Source organism: Hemibagrus wyckioides, linkage group LG05 (genome assembly GCF_019097595.1).
Source record: "Hemibagrus wyckioides isolate EC202008001 linkage group LG05, SWU_Hwy_1.0, whole genome shotgun sequence".
NCBI lineage: Eukaryota > Metazoa > Chordata > Actinopteri > Siluriformes > Bagridae > Hemibagrus > Hemibagrus wyckioides.
This window is the reverse complement of record NC_080714.1, coordinates 19,385,107-19,402,933: the sequence shown is the minus strand read 5'-3', so window position 1 is coordinate 19,402,933 and position 17,827 is coordinate 19,385,107. Positions and strand designations below refer to the sequence as shown.

The 17,827-nt window shown below is 42.1% G+C and overlaps 1 protein-coding gene across 1 annotated transcript; it reads right to left on the bottom strand.

Annotated features, from left to right (window-relative positions):
• Positions 1-59: 59 nt before the first annotated feature.
• Positions 60-15,127, bottom strand: rimkla (ribosomal modification protein rimK-like family member A). The gene is made up of 5 exons (XM_058390327.1): positions 14,303-15,127; positions 7,749-7,979; positions 5,301-5,387; positions 4,035-4,238; positions 60-3,368 (listed from the first exon to the last, which is right to left on the bottom strand). The coding sequence occupies exons 1-5, from the start codon at positions 14,463-14,465 to the stop codon at positions 2,872-2,874; spliced, it is 1,182 nt and encodes a 393-aa protein (XP_058246310.1). The 5' UTR covers positions 14,466-15,127; the 3' UTR covers positions 60-2,871.
• Between the last annotated feature and the right edge of the window lie 2,700 nt (positions 15,128-17,827).

The following is a 17,827-nucleotide window of genomic DNA, read 5'->3' as shown; positions in this document are numbered from 1 at the left end:
TAGTAGCTGATGGTGTATTGTAAATCAGAATGGTGTTAAATAAGAGCACAAGCCTCTGATGCACGTTTCAGGTTCCAGACATTTTTTATAATGTCTTTTTTTATTATTGTTCTTATTATTATAATTCTTCTTCTTATTCTTATTATTATTATTAGAATATTGTAACATACAACATTGATGTTAGAGTTCTAACACTAATAGGTTCCCTAATATTATATAACATTGCTGGTTTTTTGGCATTCAGGGGAAACGTGTAACTTAAAAAAAAACAAACAAACAAACAAACAAACGAAAATAAACAGATGAGGCAATGAAATGTGGTTAACATCTGGAATCTGCTCATTTTCCTTTTACATCCTGGAAATCAACAGAACTTAACATTAGCAGCAACTTGACATTATTACGTAGTGAGTAAATGCCATTTTCTCAGTCTCTTTGTTAGTAGAGTGGGCAACAGAGTGGTACCGTATCAGTATGGTGCCTGCTCGGGTTTTGGCAAATAATTTATTGCACCAAATTCCCTCTGTCCTTTCACATCGCACTGTCGATGTGATCAACATTTCTCTGGTCATGGTTTACTTAATACTTGCCACTCCATTTAAATCACAGGTGTTGGTTTGGAATCAGACAGGATTTCAACAACACAATAAAAACAAAAAAAGCTAAAGGAGCTCTGCTGCTCATATTATTGGCTCCCCATGGTAGAAGGAAGGAATGAGTGTGTCCGGTTGCTTAGTTACCAGTCAGTCTGCTGATGGATGATGGAACACATCACACATGGTACAGCAAATCACAACATGGAGGATGGGGAGGTGTTTGTGTGTGTGTGTGTGTGTGTGTGTGTGTGTGTTTCAGCTGTTAGACGTGTGTGTTAAAGCATTCTGCTAAAGCTCACCACCAGTCAGAGATTAGTGCACACAAACCAGTTTTAGCATTAGAACCAAGAACAATAGAAAACAAGCAACAACAACAAAAAAAAAAAAAAAAAAGGTGCATGATTACATCGAAGCATTTTCTTAGTTGCAAGCCGATACACACTATAAGCAGATTTGTTTCAAGACGAGGCAGGGGAGGAATTTGATCCAGGCTGCTTCCCTGAGTTTGAATCAACCTCAAATGTTTACTACTAGAAATTCTACTTCAAGTTGGAATTGATCAGGGTTTCGGAGTGTTGTGTAAATGTAAAGAACGTAATATCCGTGTTCTGGCGTAAACATAATCCGAGTTCAGTTTGGTCCCATACTGTAAATTAATTCAGGCTCTATCAAGTTAAACCCTTGAGGTAAACGGCATCCGAATTTGATCCGAATTCAGAGAATTTGCTTCCAAACATTTAGACAAGGGATATTTCTAGCTTTTCCAAAAAAAAAAAAAAAAAACTGGAACAATTTTCTGAACAGCACCAGTCTGTACACCACTGGGTTAGACCCATTTGAGTTGAGAGTTCATTTTATTGTTTATGTCGTACAAAGAAATTTCAAACAGTTTAAGATTTTAGTGTTGGCAAAAAAAAAAAAAAAAAAAAAAGAAGAAGAAAAAAGTCATATGGACATACGGTGCAGTACTCATTAGCCTAATAAGCATTCCATCATACATAATACTTGTTCTATGTAGCTCACTGCTCAGATGCTAAAGGTCAGAAGGGGTGAAGTAAACATTGGGTGTGGCGCATACTGCACATGCAGGTCTGTACAGGTATTGACGAGTTGAGTGAGTGAACTGGGAGAGAACGTGGTACATTTAAAAACACATACTTGTGTTCGTCTCTCCCTCAAAGCCGCCGCTCCCTGACCGCTACAGAATGGTTCCATTGCTTCTGCGTATAAAGGGGAACAGTGGGTACTCTGAAATGACTGTCTTGTTAACCAAACTGAGCCACTGAACTGGGGAAGGGTGCAAGATATTCTTCTTAAAAGGGGCAGTTAAACATTTTAGGTGTTATCTTCTATAACCCTCTTTGCTTTCTGCATACTGTAAGGAGACAAAATCTATCATTCCGACATCTTAAATGAGTCAAAAAATAGAGGAACTGCCAAAGTGCTGATATAGCACCTGCCCCATTTTCTACTCACCTTCTAAGTCAAACAGCTAAAATAGAAAAAAAACAAAAAAACAAACAAACTTAAGACTGGTTCCAGGTTAAGAATGAAATCTTAATTACCCAAACTGTGTGTGTGTGCGCTTCTGCAACAAGACGCTTTTATTAAATGCGGACAAGTGCTGAAGCTAAAAACGGTGAATGCAATCTTACTCTGTACAACTGTGCACCAGTCCACTGTAATGGGAAGAGAATATGTACAGCTTTTCAGTCCTTTACACATGTTCATGCTGATGTGTGAATGTCTGTGTGCGTGTGTGTCTGTGTGTGTGTGTTTTAGAGGTTGCAAACACACCTGAAAGGAGCACACAGACAGACGGATTAGGGATATATTCCTTCATGTTAAATCAATGCATCACACTGCACTGCATGCTTGAAAAGCCTCACAATAGTGTTGGGCTCTCACTATACTGTGTGTGTGTGTGTGTGTGTGTGTGCGCGCGTTTCCCCAAATCTTTTCCATTCTAAAACCACTCTCCAGTACAATGCACCCTGAAATACAGTGGCAATCACTCACTCACTGAATGCCTGCACTAAGGCTTGGTCAGCGTGTAGACTGCACTTCTGCAGTCACTGTCAGGGGAGCAGCCTCAGATCCACATCAGGGTTTTCAGAATGGGTTAGTACAAAAACACAAGTGTATGTATGTGTGTACGCATTTGACCACTGTATGCTTATTTGCATGTGTACATGTACTGTATGTGTATGCATATGTATGTGCGCTGTGTGTATGACTGTGTGTTTGTGCATGTGGTTGCCGTTTTCTCTTCAGCTCACTCAGTCAATAGCTTAATCTCCTTTGCGAGGAGGGAGTTGATGTTGTATGCGGGGTCTGGCACACTCTGGGCGTGGGTTATCTCAACGAGCTCGGTCTCACTCTCGCTGGAGGTAGAGCTGGTGCTCATGGTGCTGACAGCGTCAGGGATGGTGCAGGGAGGGACGGGTGGGCAAGCCTCTGGGGGGATACACACTTCAGGCTCGCTGCTGGTCTCGCTGGCGCTAGACACCACGGAGAGCAGAGACATCTTACGGCTGAGGCGGCTAGGCAGCAACGACAGGGCGTAGTCTGCCACGATACCTGCCACGTCGATCCCGCACGCCTGGTCGAAAGCTATAAAGCCTACATTAGCGTTGGCCTCACAAACCACAAAGGAGCCATCATTCAACTGCAGCAGGTCAATACCGCACACATCCATGCCCAGGATGTTGGACACCTGCACAGCCAGCTGCTTGCCCTGCTCACTCAGTGGGCACATCACGCCCACACCACCTAGAGAAAGAGAACTGGACTTTAGCGAGTACTTCATACATTACACCTTTAAGCATACACTCACATGGCACATTATCAGTTACACAGATTTATGTATTCATGAAGTCAAAAACAGTCATTTCCCAGGAGAGCTTCTGAGCAGTCATAAATTTCCATAAGGAAATATATTATGTACCTTTGCTGAATTGGCGATAGATAGATAGATAGATAGATAGATAGATAGATAGATAGATAGATAGATAGATAGATAGATAGATAGATAGATAGATAGATAGATAGATAGATAGATAGATAGATAGATAGATAGATAGATTCTAGCTCATTCAACTTCATTAATCTGGCCAAGATTATTGGATCTGGAGCGTATCCTTGGAACACCTTCATGAGGCGGGAACACCCATTCTCGCACTCATTTAAGCCTCGGGGCAATTCAGACTAGTTAGTTCACTTATGGGCATGTTTTTGAGGGGCTTAGAGAAAGTTATAATTGTATTTCTTGGCTCTGGTTTGTAATGTTTTTGAAAGCATGCCATTTACAAAGTGTAATCGAACATTTACTTGCACTGCAGTGAACAAAACAAAGATACTAACCGTCTGGGTCAAGATTAGTTTAAACTAAACTAGCCTGCTACATTAGGAATGAAGGAAGGCTCATAGCACACGCACCGAGGGAGCAGTTGCTCTGCATGCGTCCGTCTGTTGAGCAGCGGAGCATTGAACCGATCACTCTGCCACCCACCAGCACCACGCGCACGTCTCGCCCGTGGCTCTCCTTCACATACTCCTGGAATAGGTATGGAGCCTCATGCCGGATTAAATGGCACAAGTCAGAGAGGTGGTGCTTATCCCGGGCCAGAAACACCGCCTTACCTGTACATATGAACACAAACAAAGGTTAGATCACTTCCTACTTTTTAGACTTCCCATATACAAGGTCTGACATTTGGAAAAATCTTTGCCATTTATAATCAGGTGTCTTTATGAATCAAACTAAACCTGTTTTGAAAACTCTTGTCAAGTCATGTTTGCTTGACATACACTCCTTCACAGATGTTACTGCAATCCTCACCAATAAATAAATAGAATAAACCATTTTCTTTTGTGTTCTTGTAATTCTTAAGAGTATTTTAATACATATAACCACTACAGTTTGGGCTTAAATATAATGCAGCTTAAGACTTTTCTAAAAATTTGATTAATGCCAGAATTTTACAAACGTACACATGCAAAATACTAGTTAAAGAACATACTATTTCCCAACAAGGTAGAATGCTGATGGAGTTTTAATCAATGCTGAATTATTAACTGAAGCCTTGGTGTGTCTTAAGTATTCACCCTGAGGCTAGTTTTAACCTTTATGTCCTGCCAGAAGTCATACTGTGTGTTTGTAATGCATACGCTGTACCACACACACTGTTTAAATCTATTTTTCCCCTCGGATTATTCGACACAAACAGATCAGTGGAAGCTCCAAAGTCAAACACCAACTTTACAATGTTCAGTCTGACCTCAGGCCCCCCCCTTTTTTTTTTTTTTTTTTTTTTTAAAATTCAATAGCAAAACTAGCTCACAACATACAGGCCCATTATTCAGGACCTGGCCTACATTTCAAGCAGGCAGCTAACAGAGAGGTTTTAACACCCATGACAACTCTGTAATGCTGGAGGAGAAGAACAAATCTGGGGAGTGTGTGTGTGTCTATCAGTGTTTAAAACAGCTGCTCTTCATTCACCATGAAGCAGCCGCTGGACCTGATGCTGCACTTTCTGCCCGGTTCCTTGTTTAGCCATTTTCCCAGCATGCTCTAGTTTCTTCTAATGTCACTCACATGTATGTGGAATGTAAGAAGTACAGCCATGCCCTCAAGGAGCATTTATATTCTAAGCCAGAGGCAAAAAAAAACAAATGCAGCCGAGCAGGTTCGACGCTCACCTCTGTGTCCGCGAGCATTTTTCACCACGACCGGGTAACCTAATGGCTCTGCCTCATCAATCATCTTACGGAAGTTGTCATGGCCACCTGGAGAATCAAACACACAAACACTTTACAAACTCAGTAATGACCAGACTCTAATTTCCATGAGAGATTTCTGGCCCATACTAGAAAAGGGTGTTAAATGTGATATAACAGACAACATCCTGACAAATCACCTGTCACACAGTACATGCATTAAACACAAAACATGATCAAATCTCCTTAACAACTTCAAGCATATTTATTAGTGCCATTTGTTTAGCCTTGTCTTCATTTGCTTACAATATGACTGACAAAATATCAGTCATTTGATTAATAGAATATTTTAAATAATCCAATCTTTATAACTATCTGTCTTTATAACTATTTTAAGGGGTTTTTAAATAATCTTATTTCATATATGAAGATATTTCCTGCCTCAGCAAGGCCAATGAATAATGTTTTAATAGCAATTTATATTTATTTAAAAATATATATATAAAAATACATAAAACACGCAGAAAACACTGTTGTTATTTACAAAGAGAAGGGGGGAAAAAAAATTAAAAGTAAAGTTACATGCGTGTAAACTGTCTACATAATTGTGGGGTCAGATGAGCAGGGGCATCCAGCTAACATTTTAAAACAGAACATCTGCTGACAGAACACAGAGTTTTGCGAGGGAAAGTTTTCAGGATGAAAACACGAATGATGCAACCGAACACTCGGGTTGCATACACATGATCTTCACGATAACGTCAATTGCCTAAACGTCGCTCCAAACGACACGGTCATACACCGCAGGGAAACGTCTGCAGTAAATAATATTCATTCACAATGAATAGTCAGAAGGAATGCAAATAAATTCATTGAAAACCCTTAGTATTTAAACACAGCTGGTGATGATTCTTGGTGTTGCTGAATCAAATGACAAATCGGCGCATCGTTATGTCCTAACAGCCTGGAACCCTCGTGCTTCGTACTAATTAATACCACTTGGTCCGAGTGCTGAAGTCTTGGCTGCTGAAACAGTGTATGATGTGGCACTGTTATGAAGGCGTTGGAGACAGATGTGCACTGGACTGCGGAGTGGAAAAAAAGACGCAGGAAAAAGCGAGTGATTTGTGAGGGCCACAGGGAGGAGGGAGAGAGAGAGAGGGAGAGAGAGGGAGAGAGAAGCAGAGAGAAATCTAATTATAACTGTTCCTCTGTCTGCTCATCTGAGCTGAGGAGAAGAGCGGTTTTCAGTTATTGCAAGGCACACACACACTGAGAAGACGCTGCATAGGCTGCACAGACTGCTGGAGTCTCTGCGCATTATGCAGTGCTTAATGCTTCCTGCTTTGGTGCAGTGATTGATCCATGTTTCGAGCTGCTGCAGCTTTTTCCAACATCTACCATGAAAGAGAGAGGGAGAGAGGAGGAAACGGGGGAAGAGAGAAAGAGAGAGAGCGAGTGAGAGAGACAGAGAGAGCTATGAAACACAGGGGGAGCAAGCACCAAATGTCAGACATGAACCTCTTGTTTTCATTTTCATTTAGATGATCATGAGCTCTCCTCGCTCGCTTACCAAACCCTGTTACATAAACTCCTGATGTGCATCTGCGCATGTGTGCGTGTGGAGAACTCAAGACGACGTCAGTCAAGTCCGACATCCTCACAAGGTTTGTTTTCATACTGTGCATGCAAAAATAAGCAAAGAAAATCCTCTACTTCCTCCAGACACCCCTCATCAATGTTGCTGTATTTATAGGTACATTCTAGTGCCACTGCAGCCCTGCAGATCAAAACTACATCAAGATCCCTGAAATATGGTGTTTATTAAAAGTTATAGGCTGAAATGTGCAAGAGTCAAGGTCTGAGCAAGCCAGTAAATATAAGTCACGCGTTTACTTCATTCTTTCTTGCCGTCACAGGCCAAGCTTTATTTTTTACTTTCTACCATATTGATTTTTGCTGAACTAGCAGAAGTCTATGGGGTTTTTTTTTTTGGTTCTCTTGCCACAGCTAATCAGGAAGAGAGGAGGGAATCGCTGAAATGCAAGCGAATGTGCTGGTCTGGTTGCAAAGGCAGAGCTCTCAAGGCACCTTGTATGCAAGTATGGGAGGCTAATAATTGTGGCGCCTGTATCTGTATCTGCGAGTAAAAAAACAAAAACAAATGAATAAGAGTGTGAAGATATGAGAATGTACGCATGTGAAGCCAACAGTAGGAACCACTAGTGAGTTTAAAATCTCACGATTGCCTAAGAGCCACTGTTAAACCTCTGTGTAAACCCCTTAGCTCTCAGCTGCAGGGATTGTGCCCCAGTCTTAAATGGAGGTCACAAAAATGAGTAAAATGAGCAAATGTAAATGACTATAGGGGAGAGACAGAGAGAGAGAGAGAGAGAGAGAGAGAGAGAGAGAGAGAGAGTTATTGCTGACCGTAGGAATAAGTATCAGGCAGTGGAACTCCATGTCCAGCAAGCTCCTGGAATGTCCAGAACTTGTTGACACAGTTAAGGATGGCATTGGGCCGGTTGACCAGGCGGCAACCCATCTTCTCCAGATGCCTCAGAACGGTGATGTCACTGTCCGACTGCACCCATGGAGTAGGAACACGCACCACAGCCACCTGTGGGTATGACGTCACCACCTCCTGCCCCACTCGCAGACCTAAAAGAGAGAGATAGCAGAACAAGTCAGTACACACTGAAAACACGGCACCTGTGTAGCACGTGACTTAGCTTTACAGTCTTTTACTTTTGATTTTAGCTTCCTGTTGCTGCCCCACTTGCGTTTTCTCAGATGCCCTGAAGATTGATGCTAGTAGTGCTGAGTGCTTTATTAAGGAGTATTAATGAGATGATGACAGAATATCGTTTATCGCAAACAGATGACAAAAACCTGCCACAATCCGGTTGCTTTTATGTTCTTTACGTTGAATGTTGCATGAATGATACAGGCGTGTGGCCTACAGAAAAAGGAGCAACAAAAATTTTGTGCAACACCATGACCACCGAAGAACCGCCGTAACAACCGAGATCATAATTTAATCACATCCTCTTGTAAAACACAGGCTTCATATTCAGCTTCCATGATGCATGTCGCAAATTGATCCGAAAAAAACAAAACGAAGTCGATAAGCCAAAGAACAATTTAATATCAGAGTAAGAGCTAGCTGTTTTCAGTGCTGCTGCCAGATTAGCTGTTGCACAACATTTTTGTGTACACCACAATGTGTTTAGAAACCTGCACCGCTAACAAGAAAATCTTCGCAGGCAGAAACAACACAGAAAACAGACTGAACACACAAATATACTCCGGCGTATTTGATGGTTTGCTAAACAGTAAGAACAACTGGAGATGCAAATGCCTGACATGACTACTATAAATAACCATCTTTTCCATTTCCATCTTTACCAAAGAAACCACAATCCCACCTTCTTTTTTTTTTCTCTATCGGCTCACAAGTTTGGGGTTAACGATTTCACGGGACATCTACATAAAGCTGTCGCAAAGCAAAAGCAACAGCAGCCTCTTATGTGTGTCTTTCACATCCTTTCCCCATTCAGAGACTTTGCTGGGCAGGGCAGATTTTTAACTGATGTTTAACCGTGTAGTTTTCAGGCGTTTCCCATATTGCTGTAGCAAAGAGTCTAAAATCATAAATGCTACAGATTAAATGTTGGCACCTTGTATGTTTCATTGTTGGTTTAATTCATTACAGTAGAATTTTTTCAGAAAGCCTGGTTTCAATCTGAATCTAAAAGGAGTTTTATGTTTTATGTGACTTTTCCAAAACTATTCTTATGAACTCTCTCCATCTAATATATCGAAAACACCAGGATATCAAACATCGGCCATTTTGCCAACCTCTCCTGTTGACCTACTGTAAAGTACACAGCTGTATTGATCTGCTGCAGGACGAGCTGAGCTCGACGCCAATCTCAGAAAGTATCTAAAAGGAAGCCAATGTAGATGACACCTCCCCCGCTTTGCCACCAGGTGTTTGAGGACATGCAAAAATAAGACTGGCAGGAACACAAACACACAGACAACATCTCCTCCATGCTGACCTCCTGAAGTGCTCACTATCACCAGATCGGTTACACAACACCACACAAACACACGGCCTTCAACTTCGCCGGTTCTCTCTTCAATGACCCACTAACCCATATCCTCCTGTTCTCTCGCACCGTTTTCACGCTTTAATTAACATTGCAGCTTTATTCGTCATCTAATATTCACCAGCTGTTTGCTTTAATTACGCACTCACTATTGTACAGTTTTCCTGAGTGACAGGAGCAAACATTTTGTGTTTTGAATCTTATCTACCTTAATTTCAGGGTTCGAACAAATTCGAAAATAATGGAGTGATGGGGCGTGAACCTGATGGAGTAGAAATGGTGTCAACAATTATGCTGGTTATATATATATATATATATATAAGTTGCTATGATTCCTAACATTACAAACAAGTCCCATACAAACAAAACAGACCTTTATCAGTACAATAAGCCTATTGAGGAACACAAACGGTGTCAGCTATTGTTACTTTTGTCAGCTATGTTCTGTGCTGTAGTTATGGTGAGTTAGTACGCCTGCTGGAGAACCACCATACACACAACAGGAGACTGATGTGAAGAGAAAGAGAGAGAGAAAGGAGGGAGGGAAAGAGACAGAGAGAAAGAGAGAGAGAGCGCGAGAGCGCATCCGTATAACCACCTCCTTTCTACTTCGCCATTTTAGAAGAAGCAGACCGTCATGGCCACAGCAGAACGTTTGCACACAGACAGTGTCAGTAGCTCAGCATTCTGAATACAAGACGCCTTTTCAACACAGCCATTATGATCATTGTGCGTCTGCAATGAATGCAAATGTGTGCGCTTTATAATCAAAGTTGCAGAGTACTATCCGGCTTTCAGATCGTTCCACCCTAGAGAATGAAAGTCGTGTCAGACATTACTGCTCTGCTTTCTGACAAAACACTGATTGTGTGCATAGACAAGCTGCTGTTTTCTGATACAAACACCCCGTGCACGTGGATTTCTTTTTCCTTTTTTTTTTTACACAGCACAGGACCTAAAGAATACATGCAGAGCGTGTGTGTGCGCATGCATGGAGATGTGACTGCTCAGCAACACAAGCCGGGTTAACAAGTTCTCTGGGGTTCAGAAAGAATCAGACACATTCATATGGCAAAGTAATCTGTGGCCGCAACCCCCTCCTTCCCTTCCAGCCTTCATTCTTCTCTCTCCAGATCCTCTTCTCTCCCTCTCCCATTCCCCCGACACTTCTGTGCACTACTGATCTATAGTTTAGTGGTAAAGTCCAGGCTATGAATTCTTTTAGGCTGAAAAAAAATCCTGAGATTGTTTAAAAAGTGTTAGCTATATGCATGCACACAAAAACAAAAAAAAAAGAAAAAAAGGAGGAAATCTTAAAACTATGTACAGCTCTGCAAAGACTATTTCTTCGCCAGGAAAAACACTCTGTGGGCCACGTATGCACACAAAGGCACACACAGAGGTCAGGCATGTGCAATCTCAAGCACCTGCATACACAAGGGTTTTTCAATTTATAAAAATAAAAACAAGAGCAATGTTGTGCCTTCCATTACAAACATACAGAGCAGGTAAATATAGCACACAAACGAATGATGTGGGAAAAAACGTCAATTAAAAACAAATTATTTAAATCCCGCCAATTGAATATTAGCGTTACTTTAGTACAGTAGCACTACATTGCGCGTTCGTATCACATAAATCATGATAAACCTAAAGCTAAATTCAATCCTCCCTTCCTACAAAGGTGCCACATAAAGGTAGTAATTCTTTTCATTCCAGCTCCACAGTAACTACCTAAATAGCTTCCTATTCGTTAGATGGTAAAGGTTAAATCCTGAATCTTGAAAGGTTTTCTGTTGATTTTGACAGGAATATTTTACAAGTGCTTCGCTGTGTGGTGTTTCTAGCAGGAAGCCAAGAACCTTTTTGCTAAGACAGCATATAACAATTGCATTCTAGTGCCTACGTAGTGCCACCACATGCCTGAATTTCTTTTCATTTTCTTTTGGAAATTACACGTGCATTTGTTTGTGTTCTGGATTTAAATAGAATGTTGACCGATAAAAAAGAAAACAAAAGCGTCATTACACAAACAACATTAGCACCCATATCAATAAAGATATTTACGAACGTTTATTTTAATAGACTGTTGCTAGGTGAATAAATATAAAAACGTTGCTATTTGAAACACTATAGTGTGGATTTTTTTGCCTTTGATTTATTGTGTTAATCATTCATGCAGCCCTAGTGTGTATGAATGTTACCACCCTATCAGTACCTAGCAGCTGCACTGCTTACGTGTGTGAGGAAGTACTAAACACATGACTACGGAAGTCCTAGTTTGTGCTGGTGTACCAAAGCAAGCAGTGACGGCAAAACCACCATGTTACATTTCTCATCTGCTAGAGGAATGGCCATTGCCATATTGCAGTCCACTTGTGATGCGCCACTCTCTCCCTCCATCACACACACTGCAGGATGCGACATTCCCGGTGTCACAAGTCTCGAATGCGTGCCGATTGTTTCGTGTGGCTTCACAGCACGTCTCCTCTGTCCTACCGATCATACATGATGCCCGGCTACAAAAGCAGCCTACAGCTGGGATTCGGGTGCGAGTGCTAGCTGATCCATGTGGATAGGTCAGGACTGTGGCGTCTATTTTATTTCTCTGCATAAGAAATGCATGGTCAGATATGGTAGGTCCTGATAAAATCGCCCCTAAATTCAAATCACTGCATTTTATTTGAAACATCACTTTTTGATAAACATTCATTATTGTGTTGAACCGAACTTTTCTCAGGTCAAGTCAAATATCCCAATCAAAAGGGGTGCTGATGACGCAACTTTAAATCCCTGAGCTCTCCAGCTGTCCGAGGACCTAATCTGAGCCTGCCAGGATTCAGGCTAAAAGATTAACCTCGCCCACATCCGTGCACAAACCTGGCCAAGCATACACCTCCTCCAGTTGTGATGCCAGGTTTTCTGAACAGGTGCGAACCTGTGAATCATTTTAAGGAACATTATTTATTAGACAACAACTCTGACTTGAAGAGAAGTAGAAATATATATAGAGGGCAGAACAACTGCTGCAATCTTTGGCTAGCACTACAAACCACTGAAATCTTGTAGAAAGTATTCTATCATGAAACTCTACTGAGCTTTAGATAATATCTGCGTAACCCTTTTGAACCCTTTTTATATGTTTGACATTTTTTTTAGGTATTTTTCACTACACAGTTTTCCCAAAACATAAGTAAATGTACAGTTATCGGATTTCTTGAAGATGCCATAAAGCAACCATGATTTCACAAGCATTTGGACTGCTTTCAAAAAAAAAAAAAATCTCTTTGTATTTAAGGGGGTATTTAAAAATTTGTATTTGTATTTAAAAATGACCAAAACCATCAACTGTCCAATTATAACTACCCTTTTCAGCCCTGTTCCCCACTCCACCCCACCCCCTACCACCAAAACTGCAGTCTGAACAATCTGCCAATCCTCCAGATGGCAACATGCAAGAGCCAGGAGAAACCAAGCTGACGCTTACAAACTAGCATCAACCAGGGCTGACGGTTGCCTCCGATCGCCTCCCATCTTCTGTGAAAATGAGCACTGATAAAACATCTTGAAGATGACAGCTGGCACCTAGCATATACATACACTGTATCAGGATGAAAGGAAATACCTCTCCATACGAGATGGTGACCACAGGCATCCTTTACATAAGAATTTAATCTAAATGTGCAGAGTGGTGTACTACGTTATGTACTATTTACCGTGGGACAATCTAGTCTAGCTTGTACATGCCACACTGACTGGAATCTAAATGCGTTACTCTGTCTGCTCAGCCATTTTGTGTTCATAAAACTGCTACACCTCATGTGTAGAAATATGGTTGGCTTGCCTGGGTTTATTTTTGGTTTTCAGAACCCTCGACCTCAGATACCGGTCGTATATGATCTAGCAACAAGGACGAGGACAGACAACGGCATGAACACACCTCAAAAACTACGCCTTGACGTTCATTAGTATCCAATGGTCGACGCTGTGGTGCGTCATGGCCCAGAGACACTCATTCTCTTTTAACCAATCCCAGGCTTTTCCACAATTTTCCCAATCATAAACCCTCTGCGTGTCTTCTTCCGACTAGATAACAAACACCCACAAATTATTTTTCATTCTCAGTGTGTGAGAATTGCCAGTATGTATGGTGTATGAGCTGTGTAACAAGAAGATGACCAGTACCTGTCAAACCAGCATTCCACTCAATCCTGGGAAACCACATTACATCAGAGACACCATATATACATATATATACACATATATACACACATACACCTACATCAAATCTGTCACTATTATCTGGATCTGATTTGGGCTCCTCAGTGAAAAAGACCATACGGCCATCTGAGGTTTTTAATGCGGCAGATTGAGCGAATGGATACAAAAAACGCCTGAGAAATGTCTTTTTTTACCGATTGTGCGCGTTAGATAATATTAAAAACTGTGATTCGTCGTTAATGTATAGACTGAAAGGTGCGCGCGCTTTATGATGTGCTGACAAGGAGCGCGCTAGAGTCGCTCGTGACCACGCACGCGAACCAATGAATTGTTCAATGAACGCGGCTCAAAAACGACGCTAAAGACGCGCGTTTTCTCTCATTTGATCATTCTAGACCATTATATTTGAGGTATCGGATTAGGTTTCAGGTGAACGGTCGCCAGCGAACATCCGTGATGGTCTCGGACGAAGAATCTTTCTGGAAAAACTGGGTTAGGCGGTCACTGTCACACAGACTAGCATGAAGCTAACTCCATCTCATAACAATCCATCAAGCCCCATTCAAAAGATTTCTGAGCTAGTTACCACTAACACAAAACACATTAACGGGTTATTCACAGACATGTGTTATAGTGCGTTATAGTTACCCAGCTGTCCGTCCGTGATGGTTATAACGATCTCATCCATCAACAGATAGCGGAATTCAACGTCGTCCTCGACGCATCGCTCCTTCAGAGCCCGCAGGATCTGAACTTGAGGATACTCCTGGCTAATACGCCGGTCGGTTACAAACCACACCCGAGAGCACATTTTATTTAATATCGAAATAAAACTGGCTGAACAGTAAAAAAAAAAAAAACCTTATCTGATGATGGATTTAAGAGCACGCGGGATCCGGGCTCGGGTGGTGACGGGACTCAAAACAATAGGGACGCAGCCGCGGGGCTAACTTAAGTTAGCGCCTTCTGTTATTTTTTTCCACCGATTGCCAGGTTCTCCCGTCTCATCCGTTCCAGGTTCCCGCAGGATGAACAAATTAATAACGCAGCCAATTGGAAAATCTGAGATTAGAAACCGCGGAAGGCTGCGCCCGGCTATGCGGCTATCGAGCGATAGCTCCGAAAGAGGGCACCGTTCAACTGCCCTGTCACGGAGCAAACAAAAGCCTCAAAGCCGGGGGCTCACCACTCTACACTCACGCGCTAGTGGTATGGCTGAAAAATTCAACAAAATGGTGGAGAATAGACGCAGTGATGGAGAGAAGGCGGATCGTCGGCTCCCTAGTCTCACTGGTGGACTGAAAGGCGGTAGTGACGAGCAGGATCCAGGCTTGACTCAGGCCGCGATGCTGAAGCGGTTGGAAAAGACGCACGCTTTATTTTCAACCCTGCAATTTTGTTCAAGCACGCGCTTCGTTTACAATTCTCTTCCTCGCGTTTGTAAAGAAAAAAAACGCAGCCAATGAGAATCGAGCGCCTGCTCCGCTGTTGACCAATAACAACAATGTCGTCGTCAGCAGGAGGAGAGCGTCGACCAATTGAAGAACAGCCTCTGCGGAGGCTCGAGTATTTCGGTAGGCCAATGAGGATGTGAAAATTGGGGGTCGGCCGCGCGCTTCTGTGTTTTGGCGCGTGACAGGAGGGGGCGTGAAGTGAACGCGCTCTTCCCTCGAACCGGTTCAGACCGGGCAAAGGCGGGTTTGGTGGGTACGCTCGGTGCGGTGTTTCCGTCTCAATGTACTGATACACGAGGGATCATTAAAAAAGTTTTGCTTGTGGCGCAGTGCTCTATAAAATATTGATATCCGTGTTTGTGATTAATAAACATGCCCGTGATTATTTTATGACCACTCTATTGTTCACAGCAGCGTCATAACATGAACACAACAGGGCTTTCTGTGAAATATACTACTTAAATTTTCAGATATACACCATTATAAAAACGGATAAAGACATGACTATAGATCTTCATTAGGTCTGTGTTCTCGATAATGGCGGATGGGGGAAATTAATGCGGAACCACCTGGCCCTCTGCGGCAGAACCGGCACCGTGGAAAAAAAAACCCTGCGCGAGCTTTGCTTTGTTTATACCGCGTGTCCGCGTGCAGTGTTTGTGTGGGTTGCGGGGGTTGCTGTGGGCGGGGCTTGCCAACATGATGTCACATTTGGCCAATAGCTAGCCGGTTTGAGCTGGTCCTTTTTAAGGTTAAGTTACCTCAGTAACACCGAGAAGACAAACGCAGTTCTTCAAGCATTATTCAGCAACATGGACTCAAAATGTGGCCAGCTCAAAGGCTTATCCGTCGATTGACTGAGTCAGGAATTAATTAAGGCAACATGGACGAGATTTGTAGCGCGTTTTAGCACCAACTCGTGCTTTGTTAAGCAGCTTTAATGCTGCAGTTCGCATTCACTTTCTGTACACACACACTACACGCACTTGCAGTTAACTCCGCCCACTCCCTGACGGGATGCGGCAGTTAAAAACTCCTGCTTTTTTGCCGCAACCAATCAGCGCTGTCTACCGTTCATGATGGGTAGATGGTTAAGAGATACTGGCGTCACGTGGCCGCGCGTTTAATAAATAGGCAACTGAAATGGGAAGACCCGTGCAAAATTACACATGTAAAGCCAAGGGAAACACGCTTATAGCGCCCAAACATGCCTGTTTTGCAGAGGAAAAATGCTTGTAATTTTATCAGTAGTGTACAGAATATATCCAAAAACCATGCTTTATGAAATTTGATGTAACATCTGCAGCTGCTCAAAGCTCACAGCTGCACATGTATAATTGGATACCCAGTACTGAAAACTAACATTACTACAGCTAGCTAGTGTTTCCCGTCTTTCCTGTATGTCTGATTTTGTCCTGCAGTCAGAGAAAAAGAAAAAAAAAACGTGAAAACGTAAATAATTAAATGTTCAAAATAGCCATTACAACATTGTTGTTAAAACCCAGAACAACTTCCACATGTTATAAACAAGAGGCCAGACACAAGCCCTCAGCTCTCTGGCAGAGCATGTATCTGAAGACTGGGGTTTCATATATCCCTGTTAATTTTCTTATTAAGTAATGGGAGTTTAATTCAGCTTAGATGTGAAACACAACATACACATAAAACACAATATCAAGGCTCAAAGTCATGGGATCTGCTCAGTTCTTTGATTAGGGGAACAGCTATTATATGTATGTAAGAAATACTGCTCTTAGCCTATACCAATACTCTGTTAACAATAGTAGAATGACTAAATTCAGACCTGTTTAACACAGAAAACATATCCTTTCACGGTTACTCCAGATAACTGCTTTTTAATGTAATCTGTATAGCTATAATTCCCCTCAAAAAGTTCTAATCCAGTTATTTCATATTCACAATGTGTTGCAAATGAACTGATTAAGACTCTTCAGTTTCTTTGTATGAAGTCTATAAAAATCTTAAGTCTGAACATATGTGGCGAGAATCACAACTGCCATGTAAGAGAATGCTGTGAAATCATTCATTTATCTTCAGTAACTATTTTATCCTGCTCAAGGTCATCATGGAGCCAGAGCCTATCCTGGACACAATGCAGGAATGAAATGCATGCCTCATAGCTACACAATATTGGCAAAAACTTTTCACCTCTCCAAATCACTGAATTCAGGTGTTGTTTTTCAGGGGTTGGGCTTGGCCCCTTAGTTCCAGTGAAAGGAACTCTTAATGCTTCAGCATACCAAGACATTTTGGACAATTTCATGCTCACAACTTTGTGGGAACAGTTTGGGATGACCCCTTCCTGTTCCAACATGACTGCACACCAGTGCACAAAGTAAGGTCCATAAAAACATGGATGAGCGAGTTTGGTGTGGAGGAACTTCACAGAGTCCTGACAGAACACCTTTGGGATGAATTAGAGCAGAGACTACGAGTCAGGCCTTCTCGTCCAACATCAGTGCCTGACCTCACAAATGAGCTTCTAGAGGAATGGTAAAAAAATTCCCATAAACACACTCCTAAACCTTGTGGAAAGCCTTCCCAGAGGAGTTGAAGCTGTTATAGCTGCAAAGGGGGGTCAACTCCACATTAAATTCAAAACTCTGTGCAGGCCAGTCAAGTTCCTCCACACCAAACTCACTCATCCATGTCTTTATGGACCTTGCTTTGTGCACTGGTCTGCAGTCATGTTGGAACA